The 14,626-nt window shown below is 29.3% G+C and overlaps 1 protein-coding gene across 1 annotated transcript in view; it reads right to left on the minus strand.

Moving 5' to 3' along the window:
- klar (klarsicht) overlaps positions 1 to 14,626 on the minus strand; it is a 193,451-nt gene that overhangs the window by 51,735 nt on the left and 127,090 nt on the right. Inside the window, exon 8 of the mRNA XM_076404789.1 lies at positions 1,397 to 1,528. Coding sequence (XP_076260904.1) covers positions 1,397 to 1,528 — 132 coding nt within the window. The remainder of the gene's footprint in view (positions 1 to 1,396; positions 1,529 to 14,626) is intronic.

Genomic DNA, 14,626 nt, shown 5'->3' on the forward strand with positions numbered 1-14,626 from the left:
CATACTATTTTCTATGTCGAAAGAAAACTATCGAATCAAGATTCTTTCACTACTTTTTATTTGCATCGTTTTCTTGCAACTGATCACCGTTATTTAGGAAGCACGACAGAAATTGTTTTGCTTTAAGTATGTTTGGTTTGTTTCCTTTTTTTTTGTTCTGTATTGTGTTATTTTTATGGATATTTAAAATTATTGTTTTTTATATAACGAAACACTTAATATTTGTTGTACCTTTTGGATAACAAACGGATTTCGAAGCAAATCAAGTGAAGCAACTCAATCTTGGACCCATTTTCTGATTTCTTTTGAAGATTGCAACTGCTCTGTTGATAAGTGACTACTAAATGATAGGACTGACTAAATAAAGTGTTAAAACAGACAGTTCTTACATTTTCCTCTATTTTTTTTCTACCTCAATGGCTAATATATAGGTAAAAATCTAGCATGTTAAGCATTGATGAGAGATCCTTTGTAATTAAGTATCATATCCAATAATTTCCTATCAACTCTGTACATATTAATAATATATGTTATATGTATCAGTATGATGATTATAGATATGAGAGACGAAAAGATCATAGATATACAGAGTGTCCAGAGGGAAAATTCAAATTTAAACAAAACAAAAGCTTGTAGAAGGTGCATCAAGGAACAACAGCTAAATGCTTTCCATCTATGTTTCGACGAACACGATGTACGAATCATTACTTTTTAAATATGATTCAGTCACAAAACTAGTATTACTCGTTGTTACTATCCCTAATCCAAGTTTATAATATGAATTTTCACAGTGGATACCCTGTATATGAAAAAAAAACCCGATCTACTATTTACTTTGTCTGACTTTGAATGTCTGAATTTGTTTCCTGTTGTTGCGTATAGAGGGCACTGCAATCTCTGATGCCGAAGTGTTTTGGAATTGTTCGTTTTACTTCATAGGAAACGGTCATTTAAGAGCATTTAATAATAAGACAATTACGGGCAAAGAGAACACGAAAATATTGTCGTAAACACCTTTCGCAATTTAGTTTTGGTTTTTTTTGCCTCGAAAAGAACACGCAAGCTGCGATTTGAAACGACACCTGCTTCGGTACATAAAAGGTTTTCGATCTCTCGCAGCGTCAAGTTCGAGCAGATGTCGTCGTACATTTTAAAGAAAAGGACCAGCAGCCAAATAATGGACCTAAAATAATTAAAAATCCTAAAGACAAAGCTATAAAAGGATGGCCAGTCCAATGATATCATCCTTTTTAAATAGTACAAGTAATTCTGACGCCATTAACAAAAAAAAACAGAAACCCAAATAATATGAATGTGAATTAATTTTGAGGGATTAGCGGTGCCACAAAATTAATTCCCATTCGTTATAGTATGTTACATAAGGTAAAAAACTCACTTCACTCGAATAGTCTTCAAATTGATTCACGTATGATCTATGGTGATAATCTTTATCACTAAGTTTTCGGTATTTAGACGCTGGTTCTCTGTAACAGTCACTGTCTGATTCGTCTGATGAACTTGCCGAATTCTGAAACAAACAAACACTAATTAATATGGTGGTTCGTCTTAGTTTCCAACCAATAAATATCACCATAATCACTACTAAAGAATATAATTCAGAATCCACCATATTTACGGTGTACTAGGATACTGGAAATAAATTGATCATTTATGGACGATTTCGAATAATTAAAACCGTCTCGTTATGTTTATCAAAAATATACTGAATACAACGCTATCAGTCTTAATCTTATCTGTGGGCCAGATGATATTGTATAAATTGTTATTTTATCTCGTGAAACGAAAAATCGATTATTTTTCCAACAAATATGCTGATGTGAATAATTTCACGTAAACCTAATTTACTTTATTTTTATATGTCATTCAATAGACACCATTTTTTCAATAACATACTTATATTTAGAATGTTTGGTTTATATCAGATAGGCTCCCAAGTTAACAGGACTGTTTAAAAATAGTTCATTCCAATTGAGATATTTTATCATCACTCAAACTCAATACCACCATCAAAACGAACGTCCAAGCATTCTCTCTCAATTTTCTCACTTGTTTCTACAATGGATTCGTCTATAAGTACTTTAACAAAAATCTGTTCAAAGGCAATCAACAATGACCCGCTGCATTCATCTGATTTAACAACGTGTCATTTCTGTATGACAAGGGCAGCATTATTCCCATGTGGTAACTATCTAAATGACATTTTAGATCTAGAGACTTATGTTTGTTAATATTATTCATAGAGTTTTATCAAAATAATAGGTTTTTGTTCATATTACAAAAGGAGCTGAATGTATCGATTATATAGCAAGCAAACTCGAAATGTGGGACAACTAAGGATAAATTACCGAAGCCATAGCTCCTTATCTATCAACATGTATTATCTTACAGTTACAACTAGATATATTTATAGATCGTAAACTAATATGATTGAGTTTTGCTAAAAAAAAATTCGAAATGTGTATTAATGTTGAGGATTTTATAAAACGAACTTTATTCTCTCATAAACCTTTAAAATTAATTCACAATTGTAATATTAAGGCTAACGACTGCCTATGTTGAAACATAATCAAAGATTCCCGTTGCATAAACCCTATTAAAAATCCCCTTGCGGATATCATGGCATAATAAACGTTTTGTAATGTGATGAATGATCTAAAACGGATCAATTTAAAACGCATTTATCCCGTAAAAAGCTCACGCAAAATTTTTAAATATACGTTTCACAATTTACTTGCCTGGTGTTAGTTATCTGATGCTACGCTAACGATTATACGAAACTTCGAACAAAAACTAATTGCCTTTTCCGATTCAAATTAATTCGTTTTATAAAACGTTACATTTTCTTTTTCATCTCTTAACACAGCCAGAGTGAAATAACAATTTTATTTTTAACATATTTTTTTTAATATATATTTTGAAGTCTCCTTTTACCAACTAGGGGTTTATCTGGACTGGGCCTAAAGTTTAACGTGGGCTCTGAACCACGGTCCTCGGCATTAAACCGACTGGCGAGTGACCAACTTTAGAAATCATCCCAGAAGACATCCGGTCTTACCCAGCCTGGTTACTGGCGTGACTGGGATCATTTTCCTTCTCGGATTTTACACTCTTGCCTAGAACAGTAACAAATTTTAAACAATCACAAACATAAATTCGATCATGCCCCAGCAGGATTCGAACCCGCGGCTATGGCAACAGTAAGAGGACCGTCTCATCGCCTTCACCACTACGCCACCAAGCCGGCATTTTTAATATATTGTAGCTGTCATTAGAAGATTTATTTTTATCGAATAAATAAAAATGTTTTATTAATTTGCTCTATATATTCGCATGGCAGACTTTCATTTCTCATTGGTTGAAGATATTTGGTTTTAGTTACCAAAAGGAAATAGAACATAAAATTTTTAATATTAATGAAGCAAACCCACATGATACGGAACGTTTATATAACATAATCCACTTAATAAATTGCAAAAAAATGTGTCTTTGTGTGATTGACATTTGATTTTCTCGAGTTTTAGTCATCGTATGAAGTATTTATTTTTCTACATTGGGTGAATGTATCCATAAATGAAAAAATTGTGTAAATATACCAGATTAATTATTAATTATTATTATTATTATTATTAATTATTCACTGCTTCTGTTCCTATTATTATGATCATGAACAACATTTTTAACTCAGAAATTAAAATCTGCTTATTGTTTCTCCATTAAAAAAAGCAAATGATAATCGGAGGAAGCAAAGTACGATGAAAGGGGTAGGATTTCTTATGTAAGTATTAAAGTTCAAATAGTTTTTGGCAAATAATATTTCTAGCTGAAGAAGGTGAGAGATATTCTGCCAAAACGTCAGAAAAAAAACATATAAAGATAATTACGGATAAAAAAAGCATAGGACCTTGGAAAATTACATAATATTTTGGTTGCCGAAATTAACATAATACCAATTAAGAAATCCTACATGTTACATAATATTTTACATAACCTATATAATATATTAAAACGCAAGAACTTTGCCTTTGCCTGACGTTCGGCTCAATACCCTTTCAACAATTTATTTTAATATATCATTGATTAACAATGAATCGGGATTAATGTCAATTTTACACGGGTGAACGTACCACAATTTACCTTTAATAAAACTTTAAGGTCGCCAGTATTACACAATAATTTTTTTGTTCATTCATCGGATACCGTAAATTATAACTAATTTAAATGCAATTTTTCCTTTAAAGTTAACGCGCAGACCTAGATAATAAGCTGTTCTATTTTCACCCGAAAGAAGTCTGCCACGGTATGAAATCATCTTTAATTAGTTATGTAGTCACGATCTGAATTAACGAGATAATTGCACTAGCAATGATCTTGTTATAATTTGTTGAATTTTTCATGAAAACAATATATACTTCCTTTATTTAGTCACAAAATCATTAGTTTGTTTAATAATCAAGAATACGATATTCAATCAATCCTTTCTCTTTCCCTGTAAGCATTCTTTTAAGGTCAGTGCTCACTAGGGCTCAAATCTGGATTATACGAGTGACAGCAAATTAATTTGAAGCTCAATTCCTTCAAAATTTGATCATTGTTGAAAATTGTTCTGACTTAAACATCATATTGTCATGCAATTTTAGCATGTAAAGTTTGGAGGTTAGGAGTACTAGTTTTTTGTTACTAATTGACGTCATCTGACAGTACTTCTACATGTTTATCGATAAAGTACGTTCATCGTAATTCAATGACATATAAGAATATTCTTTTTAAATAAACTGTATATGATAAAGAGCACAGCAACTGCAAGAACAATGAAATAATCTTTAATTAGTCGGTAGTCACGGTGGTAATTAATAAAACAATTGGAAATTATCTAGAAACTCGTTAAAATAATGTTAATTTTTAAAATTTTCTCATACTAAAACCATTTCACCTTTCTAATGATAAAAAAATATATGTTACAATTAAACAATTGAAAAACATGTTTCATGATGTCAAACCAATCGATTCTAACAACAAAACGCAATGAGAAAAAACTTTTCTAAACCTCCTGTCATTTTCAAAAAGAAAATATTAATAAAAAAAAATTAAAACGGTTCACCGAATGTTTTTTATAATACGAAACCACAAGAAAATTAATTAGATGTCTTGAGGCCTAACCTAAATCATACATAACATCATCACTATTTTTATACAGAAACCATTTGAGCGGGTTACAGAATCAGAACACCGACATCATCAACATCATCATCAGATAAAAGAATTGTAATTAAGCGTTTCTTTTTTCGAGATAAAACATTTAGATCAAAGAAAGAAACAAAGACGTTATTACTAATTTACAGTAGAAATTTTGTAACTTTTTTCGTGCAATGATTTAGTGGATTCGTTAAAACGATAAATTAAGTAATTATAGTTACCAAGAGATTTTGATTTGGCGAGATAAAAGGTTTTTTTTGTTTCAAGATAAATCTTGAGCATTATATGTTTAAAATAAATGTGAATAATATTTTAGATATTGCAGAAAACCGCAAGAAAAGATTAAATTTATTGAGAAAAAAAATCTGTTTCTTACCATGTTTACTCCATATCCAATATAATATCACCGTGTATGTAAATGAGTCACATATATTTTAACAGGCACAAATCACCAGATGAATGTCTACGTAATAATTACCACTGGTTTAAGCAATACCATTAATAGATCATTCAAATAGTGGCCAACTTTATCTGAGTAATTCTTTGAAAATTAAAACACACCTGATGTTTTTTTGTTGTTCTTAACTGAAGAACTAACCGACAACTGTTGTCTCTCTCTCGCTAGTAACCGTTGTGCTTGTACAAACTTTATTCAACTGGCGAGCTTACAAATTTTCAAGTTTTGCCTTTGCACTTTCTCCCGATTTCAGCGGCAACGTTATAAGCTCATCCTAAATTTTGTATATGCTATACCGAAACTTAATAATTAAACTCGTTCGGTGTTTTTAATCCCCGATATTTTAATTAGTTACGGAAGGAAATGAAGAAATCGGTAACGCTATTTAAAATAATTGGTGAATAAATTAAATTAAAGAAAAAAAAATTACATCATTTTTATTCCTACAAATATTATAGTTTCTATAATATTCTCAGGATTGACAGGTGGGCCATTTATTTATAGGTGCATTTTCTTTTTTAAACCGAAAAAAATCTTTATACCATGACTATTATTTAAATAACCTCATGATTCACATTGATATTATCGCAATACGTGTAAATATTGAAACAAGCTGCAAAATATGGAACGTTTAATGTAGATAATGTACTGCTATTATTGTACACATTCAATTTCCGACAAAAAGTTATTTTTACCTCCAAATAAATCAAATTTTTGATTCTCAAAATATAATAACATTCCTATAATAGAAATAATAGAAATAGAAAGAAAGATGCAAATATTACATAACTTAGGGGAAGACCCATCAATGATGTATGTGCGTGTCATTTTAATCGATAATATTTTGCTACTTCTTTGATCAAAATATAATTAAATCACGGTAGAATTTCTCAGAGATCTTTGTGTGAAAAATTGAACCAAGTGATTTTCTCAGAATTGTATTGAAGCTAAATTTTGAAGAGATTAGAGCAAATCGTCATCAGACGGGATAAAATCCGGATTATACGGTGGATGTATCCAAACTTTGAGGCCAATCTCTTTCAATTTTCCCGGTTTATTAAAGAAATATATGGTCTAGCATTGTTGTGATGAAAGAAGTCAGTTTCTTATTGAAGAATGTTCTTCCTGAATCTTCATTTCATCAAATAGAATGTTTCATGCTCACTACTGCTTAGGTGGAAAATGTCAATCCGTCCACCATATACACAAGACATTTCTCCTTCTGATTTTCACTTGTTTTTACATTGATTTTTTTAATTAATTACATCTTACATTAGAGATATGTTCAGTACAATCTTAATTTACTACTATTGTTGCAATAATACACAAGGAAGACGAGTAATCAATAAATACATCAAATATGTATTTCCCATGTTAAAATAAAATTAAACTGCTTAGGTTTAAGAGTAAAACTTATATACAAGTTCGTGAAATTTGGTCCGCTTCAATCTTGTGATTTCCTGCGTGCTGTCCAGAAGATGTATTGCTTCAACGTTAAAAATTGGGAAAACTAACTAAACTTAATTATCTTATCTTATGTTAAGCTCAACTGATAAATGACTCGATTAAAAAAAAACTTCAATAAAACTGTCATTTATCACTTCTCAAATGTAGACAACAACAATATTGATTGGGTTCAGAATCCATTTGTGATAACGGATAAGTCCTGTACATGAATAAATTTTTAATGAAGAGGGAGAACTAATTTTGCTTTTTAATAAATAAGCTTTAATTTTAAAACAATCATAAAATGCTTTAATAAAACTATTATATATGACAGTTTCTTAAATTTGAAGCTTTATTGTGAAAAATCAGCAATTCTTGCATTTTATACAGATCATCATCGAGTAATGTCTTCAAATCAGCGCCTTCAAATTGTTTTGGCTGCTTTGACGTTATCATTTTTAAAAGTATTTTTGCCATAAGCTTCACACAGCATTCGATGACCTTCAGCTGTCTTTTTCTTAAAATACAAGTAAAAAAAGTAAAAGTTCCCGCAAATGTGATTTACTCGGTACAAATTCAGACATTCTCAAGGCAGTGAAAAAATGTATTCAAGTGAGGCTCCAACATGAAATTATGTTGTTATTAATATGCCAGAATGTTTTGGTATTATTATATTACAAGAAAAGAAAAAAGGTTGAGAATCATTGTTGTAAATAGGGATGTCGAAATAATATCGATATTTTTTTCAAAGTATCCATAATGAGAGTATCGAAGTTTTAGTTGTAAAGTAAAATATCGATATTAAAAATCTAGAGTTTTTGAAAGAGAGTATTGAATTTTTGTTTTGAGATTTCTACTCCCTGGACATCAAATGCATTTTATGTGATTTTGTATCGATATTTTATGTTCATCCATATATATCGATATTTAAAAAAATATCGATATTAAAATCTAGAGTTTTGAAAGATAGTATTGAACTTTTGTTTTGAGATTTCTACTCCCTGGACATCAAGTGCATTTTATGTGATTTCGTATCGATATTTTATGTTCATCGATATATCGATATTTAAAAAAATATCGATATCAAAAATCTAGAGATATTGAAAGAGAGTATTGAACTTTTGTTTTGAGATTTCTACTCCCTGGACATCAAGTACATTTTATGTGATTTCATATCGATATTTTATGTTCATCGATATATCGATATTTAAAAACATATCGATATTAAAAATCTAGAGATATTGAAAGAGAGTATTGAACTTTTGTTTTGAGATTTCTACTCCCTGGACATCAAGTACATTTTATGTTATTTCGTATCGATATTTTATGTTCATCGATATATCGATATATAAAAAAATATCGATATTAAAAATCTAGAGATATTGAAAGAGAGTACTGAACTTTTGTTTTGAGATTTCTTCTACTCTTGGACATCAAGTGCATCTTATGTGGTTTTGTATCGATATTTTATGTCCATCGAAATATCGACATTTAAAAAAATATCGATATTTTTGTCCACGGTCGACATCCCTAGTTCTAAACTTCCTGTATATTTTACAGTACATTAAATCGGATTATGCAAAAGTATTTTATAGTATTTTACATAATTCGTTGTAATATGAATCGTAAACATTTATCGAGATGCAATAACGTATTCAATAATTTGTTGCTTGCCATATTTTTGCAATTTACTGATTTATAAAGCACCAGTGTGAGTCATACATGTACCAATCGAACATATTTACGTAATCGACAATAACGTTCATAAGTTATAACCGTTGTAGCACCATTTTCAATCTGTTCCTAAATAGGAATAGTTATCAAAATATCAAAGGGCTCGTGTTAAACCTCATATCGACATTTTATAACCGTTTTATTTATAGGCGAAATAAATATTTACATATAAATGCTGTCACTGTATACCGATAAAAGTGTTTGTTAAATATAATTGCGGAATTCTAGGGAATTTCCTACATGTGATAAACTTTTTTAACCAGAGAATCATTAAAAATCCTAGATCGAAACAAATAATAATCAGAGGGAGGAATGCCAGGTGAGTAAGGCGGTTTCATAAAAAGATGTCGTCTCATACAACGTTGCCAACTTGTGGGCAATTGCCCAATCTGTGGGGAATTTTATCTTTTTTATTTTATCAAAACGACGTTGGAAACATCAAATAAGAAAAAAAATCAACCTACGAAAATGATAATCTTCACATTTTGCTAGGGAGTTTTGGCTATGAGGAACTTTCTAACAGTTATTTCAAATAGGTACTACCTATTATTAACAAACTGCTTTTAATCGTGACATATATCGTGTTTCTTGCCTTCTAACGTTAGCCACGATTTATTCTGACCTTAAGTAGAACTGGAATTTTTCTTGCAGGATGATTTAACGTTATCGTAAACGAAATTACGGTCCTCTGTCAGGGCAAAAGACGCGATGAGATACGAAAAACTGCAAAAGACGAATGTGTGGGCATCGCCTGTTTATGCAGATGCACATTTGAATGAAGCCAGCCCACCTATTGATCGTAGGTTTGATTTTTTCCTTATAGAAACGTTAATAATGAAACTAATTACCATCTCGGTTAAGTATAACCTACTAACCCGTACTCGACACAAAGCAAACCGACTTTTTCATCTAAACTAAATGGAGCATATGGCAATCACTCAAATAATAATGAAATAAAAGTGTTTCTTACAATTGAACGCCACTTTCAAGATGCTTAACATACATTTAAAAAGTCTTTTTTATGGTTTACGATCGGCATACTACAGTGTTTTTTTCGTATACTGATTTATCAATAAAATACTGAATTTGAGGAATTTGTGTAATGCCTAATCAGACATTTTTCTCATATTTTCAACCTGAGGGTCATCAAAGTCAGAAGCATTTCATAAATAGTTTTATAGAAGGTGTCCACACAACGTTGAGAATTGAAAAAAATTGGAGTATTACGCAATATGCGATGAATCTCGTCCTAATTGGGGATTTATTATCATCTAAAGCTTCTGTTGGAGCTCACTTCAGTAGAAGATCACACAGACAACTGCAGTTGACATAGCTTCAAGAATTCTTTCAAATGGAGATCCACACAATTCTCACACCAGCTCAAACTTGATGGTGTGATCTCGCTAAAATAGTGGGTAGACCTTATTTGGTATTATAGCAATTATTTTAGTTGTTTTTGTTTATCTATATGGTCTATGATTTATTAACTATATTTTTTTTAAATGTATTCGATGTATTTATATCTCTCTCATAATTAAAGATATGTGATATAAACTGAAATCTAGAATATATAAAATGGCCAAAATTCGCTAATTTGCATGACTATATACATGGAAGAAGTTAGTTTGCTGTTTTAGAATGTGTTTAGTTTTAAATTGTTTTAGAATGTATAGTTTTTAAGATATGCGACATAATCTGAACTCCACTCATTTTCTGAAAATATACCTTTCATTGTATAACTTCGAAATTAAATGTTGTATAAAAATTATTATACTACCATTCGATTCAGCGTAAAATTCTGTGTAAACCCTGAACATTTCATTATTCTGCGATTATCTGAATAGAAATGATAATACAAAAATTAAAAATGGCCAAAAATCGCAAATTTTCACGACTATATATATGGAAAAAGTGTCAAAATTTCTTAACTCTCAGATTAAGGTAAAAGTCTCAAAATATATGTACTTTGGGGTGTAAGAAACGAAAATTCATGTTAAATTGTTTTAGAATGTATAGTTTTTAAGATATGCGACATAATCTGAACTCCACTCATTTTCTGAAAATATACCTTTCATTGTATAGCTTCAAAATTAAATTTTGTATAAAAATTATTATACTACCATTCGATTCAGCGTAAAATTCTGTATAAACCCTGAACATTTCATTATCCTGCGATTATCTGAATAGAAAAGACAATAAAAAAATTAAAAATGGGCAAAAATCGCAAATTTTCACGACTATATCTATGGAAAAAGTGTCAAAATTTCTTAACTCTCAGATTAAGGTAAAAGTCTCAAAATATATGTACTTTGGGGTATAAGAAAGGAAAATTCATGTTAAATTGTTTTAGAATGTATAGTTTTTAAGATATGCGACATAATCTGAACTCCACTCATTTTCTGAAAATATACCTTTCATTGTATAACTTCAAAATTAAATTTTGTATAAAAATTATTATACTACCATTCGATTCAGCGTAAAATTCTGTATAAACCCTGAACATTTCATTATCCTGCGATTATCTGAATAGAAATGACAATAAAAAAATTAAAAATGGCCAAAAAACGCAAATTTTCACGACTATACATATGGAAAAAGTGTCAAAATTTCTTAACTCTCAGATTAAGGTAAAAGTCTCAAAATATATGTACTTTGGGGTGTAAGAAACGAAAATTCATGTTAAATTGTTTTAGAATGTATAGTTTTTAAGATATGCGACATAATCTGAACTCCACTCATTTTCTGAAAATATACCTTTCATTGTATAACTTCAAAATTAAATTTTGTATAAAAATTATTATACTACCATTCGATTCAGCGTAAAATTCTGTATAAACCCTGAACATTTCATTATCCTGCGATTATCTGAATAGAAATGACAATAAAAAAATTAAAAATGGCCAAAAAACGCAAATTTTCACGACTATACATATGGAAAAAGTGTCAAAATTTCTTATCTCTCAGATTAAGGTAAAAGTCTCAAAATATATGTACTTTGGGGTGTAAGAAACGAAAATTCATGTTAAATTGTTTTAGAATGTATAGTTTTTAAGATATGCAACATAATCTGAACTCCACTCATTTTCTGAAAATATGCCTTTCAATGTATAACTTCAAAATTAAATTTTGTATAAAAATTATTATACTACCATTCGATTCAGCGTAAAATTCTGTATAAACCCTGAACATTTCATTATCCTGCGATTATCTGAATAGAAATGACAATAAAAAAATTAAAAATAGGCAAAAAACGCAAATTTTCACGACTATACATATGGAAAAAGTGTCAAAATTTCTTATCTCTCAGATTAAGGTAAAAGTCTCAAAATATATGTACTTTGGGGTGTAAGAAACGAAAATTCATGTTAAATTGTTTTAGAATGTATAGTTTTTAAGATATGCAACATAATCTGAACTCCACTCATTTTCTGAAAATATGCCTTTCATTGTATAACTTCAAAATTAAATTTTGTATAAAAATTATTATACTACCATTCGATTCAGCGTAAAATTCTGTATAAACCCTGAACATTTCATTATCCTGCGATTATCTGAATAGAAATGACAATAAAAAAATTAAAAATGGCCAAAAATCGCAAATTTTCACGACTATATGGAAAAAGTGTCAAAATTTCTTATCTCTCAGATTAAGGTAAAAGTCTCAAAATATATGTACTTTGGGGTGTAAGAAACGAAAATTCATGTTAAATTGTTTTAGAATGTATAGTTTTTAAGATATGCAACATAATCTGAACTCCACTCATTTTCTGAAAATATGCCTTTCATTGTATAACTTCAAAATTAAATTTTGTATAAAAATTATTATACTACCATTCGATTCAGCGTAAAATTCTGTATAAACCCTGAACATTTCATTATCCTGCGATTATCTGAATAGAAATGACAATAAAAAAATTAAAAATGGCCAAAAAACGCAAATTTTCACGACTATACATATGGAAAAAGTGTCAAAATTTCTTATCTCTCAGATTAAGGTAAAAGTCTCAAAATATATGTACTTTGGGGTGTAAGAAACGAAAATTCATGTTAAATTGTTTTAGAACGTATAGTTTTTAAGATATGCAACATAATCTGAACTCCACTCATTTTCTGAAAATATGCCTTTCAATGTATAACTTCAAAATTAAATTTTGTATAAAAATTATTATACTACCATTCGATTCAGCGTAAAATTCTGTATAAACCCTGAACATTTCATTATCCTGCGATTATCTGAATAGAAATGACAATAAAAAAATTAAAAATGGCCAAAAAACGCAAATTTTCACGACTATACATATGGAAAAAGTGTCAAAATTTCTTATCTCTCAGATTAAGGTAAAAGTCTCAAAATATATGTACTTTGGGGTGTAAGAAACGAAAATTCATGTTAAATTGTTTTAGAATGTATAGTTTTTAAGATATGCAACATAATCTGAACTCCACTCATTTTCTGAAAATATGCCTTTCATTGTATAACTTCAAAATTAAATTTTGTATAAAAATTATTATACTACTATTCGATTCAGCGTAAAATTCTGTATAAACCCTGAACATTTCATTATCCTGCGATTATCTGAATAGAAATGACAATAAAAAAATTAAAAATGGCCAAAAATCGCAAATTTTCACGACTATATGGAAAAAGTGTCAAAATTTCTTATCTCTCAGATTAAGGTAAAAGTCTCAAAATATATGTACTTTGGGGTGTAAGAAACGAAAATTCATGTTAAATTGTTTTAGAATGTATAGTTTTTAAGATATGCAACATAATCTGAACTCCACTCATTTTCTGAAAATATGCCTTTCATTGTATAACTTCAAAATTAAATTTTGTATAAAAATTATTATACTACCATTCGATTCAGCGTAAAATTCTGTATAAACCCTGAACATTTCATTATCCTGCGATTATCTGAATAGAAATGATAATAAAAAAATTAAAAATGGCCAAAAAACGCAAATTTTCACGACTATACATATGGAAAAAGTGTCAAAATTTCTTATCTCTCAGATTAAGGTAAAAGTCTCAAAATATATGTACTTTGGGGTGTAAGAAACGAAAATTCATGCTAAATTGTTTTAGAATGTATAGTTTTTAAGATATGCAACATAATCTGAACTCCACTCATTTTCTGAAAATATACCTTTCATTGTATAACTTCAAAATTAAATTTTGTATAAAAATTATTATACTACCATTCGATTCAGCGTAAAATTCTGTATAAACCCTGAACATTTCATTATCCTGCGATTATCTGAATAGAAATGACAATAAAAAAATTAAAAATGGCTAAAAATCGCAAATTTTCACGACTACATATATGGAAAAAGTGTCAAAATTTCTTATCTCTCAAAATATATGTACTTTGGGGTGTAAGAAACGAAAATTCATGTTAAATTGTTTTAGAATGTATAGTTTTTAAGATATGCAACATAATCTGAACTCCACTCATTTTCTGAAAATATGCCTTTCAATGTATGTATAACTTCAAAATTAAATTTTGTATAAAAATTATTATACTACCATTCGATTCAGCGTAAAATTCTGTATAAACCCTGAACATTTCATTATCCTGCGATTATCTGAATAGAAATGACAATAAAAAAATTAAAAATGGCCAAAAAACGCAAATTTTCACGACTACATATGGAAAAAGTGTCAAAATTTCTTATCTCTCAGATTAAGGTAAAAGTCTCAAAATATATGTACTTTGGGGTGTAAGAAACGAAAATTCATGTTAAATTGTTTTAGAATGTATAGTTTTTAAGATA

The sequence above is a fragment of the Rhynchophorus ferrugineus genome, unplaced genomic scaffold (genome assembly GCF_030347505.1).
Source record: "Rhynchophorus ferrugineus isolate W39M unplaced genomic scaffold, kcgeb_rfMv2 rfM5, whole genome shotgun sequence".
Taxonomy (NCBI): Eukaryota; Metazoa; Arthropoda; class Insecta; order Coleoptera; family Curculionidae; genus Rhynchophorus; species Rhynchophorus ferrugineus.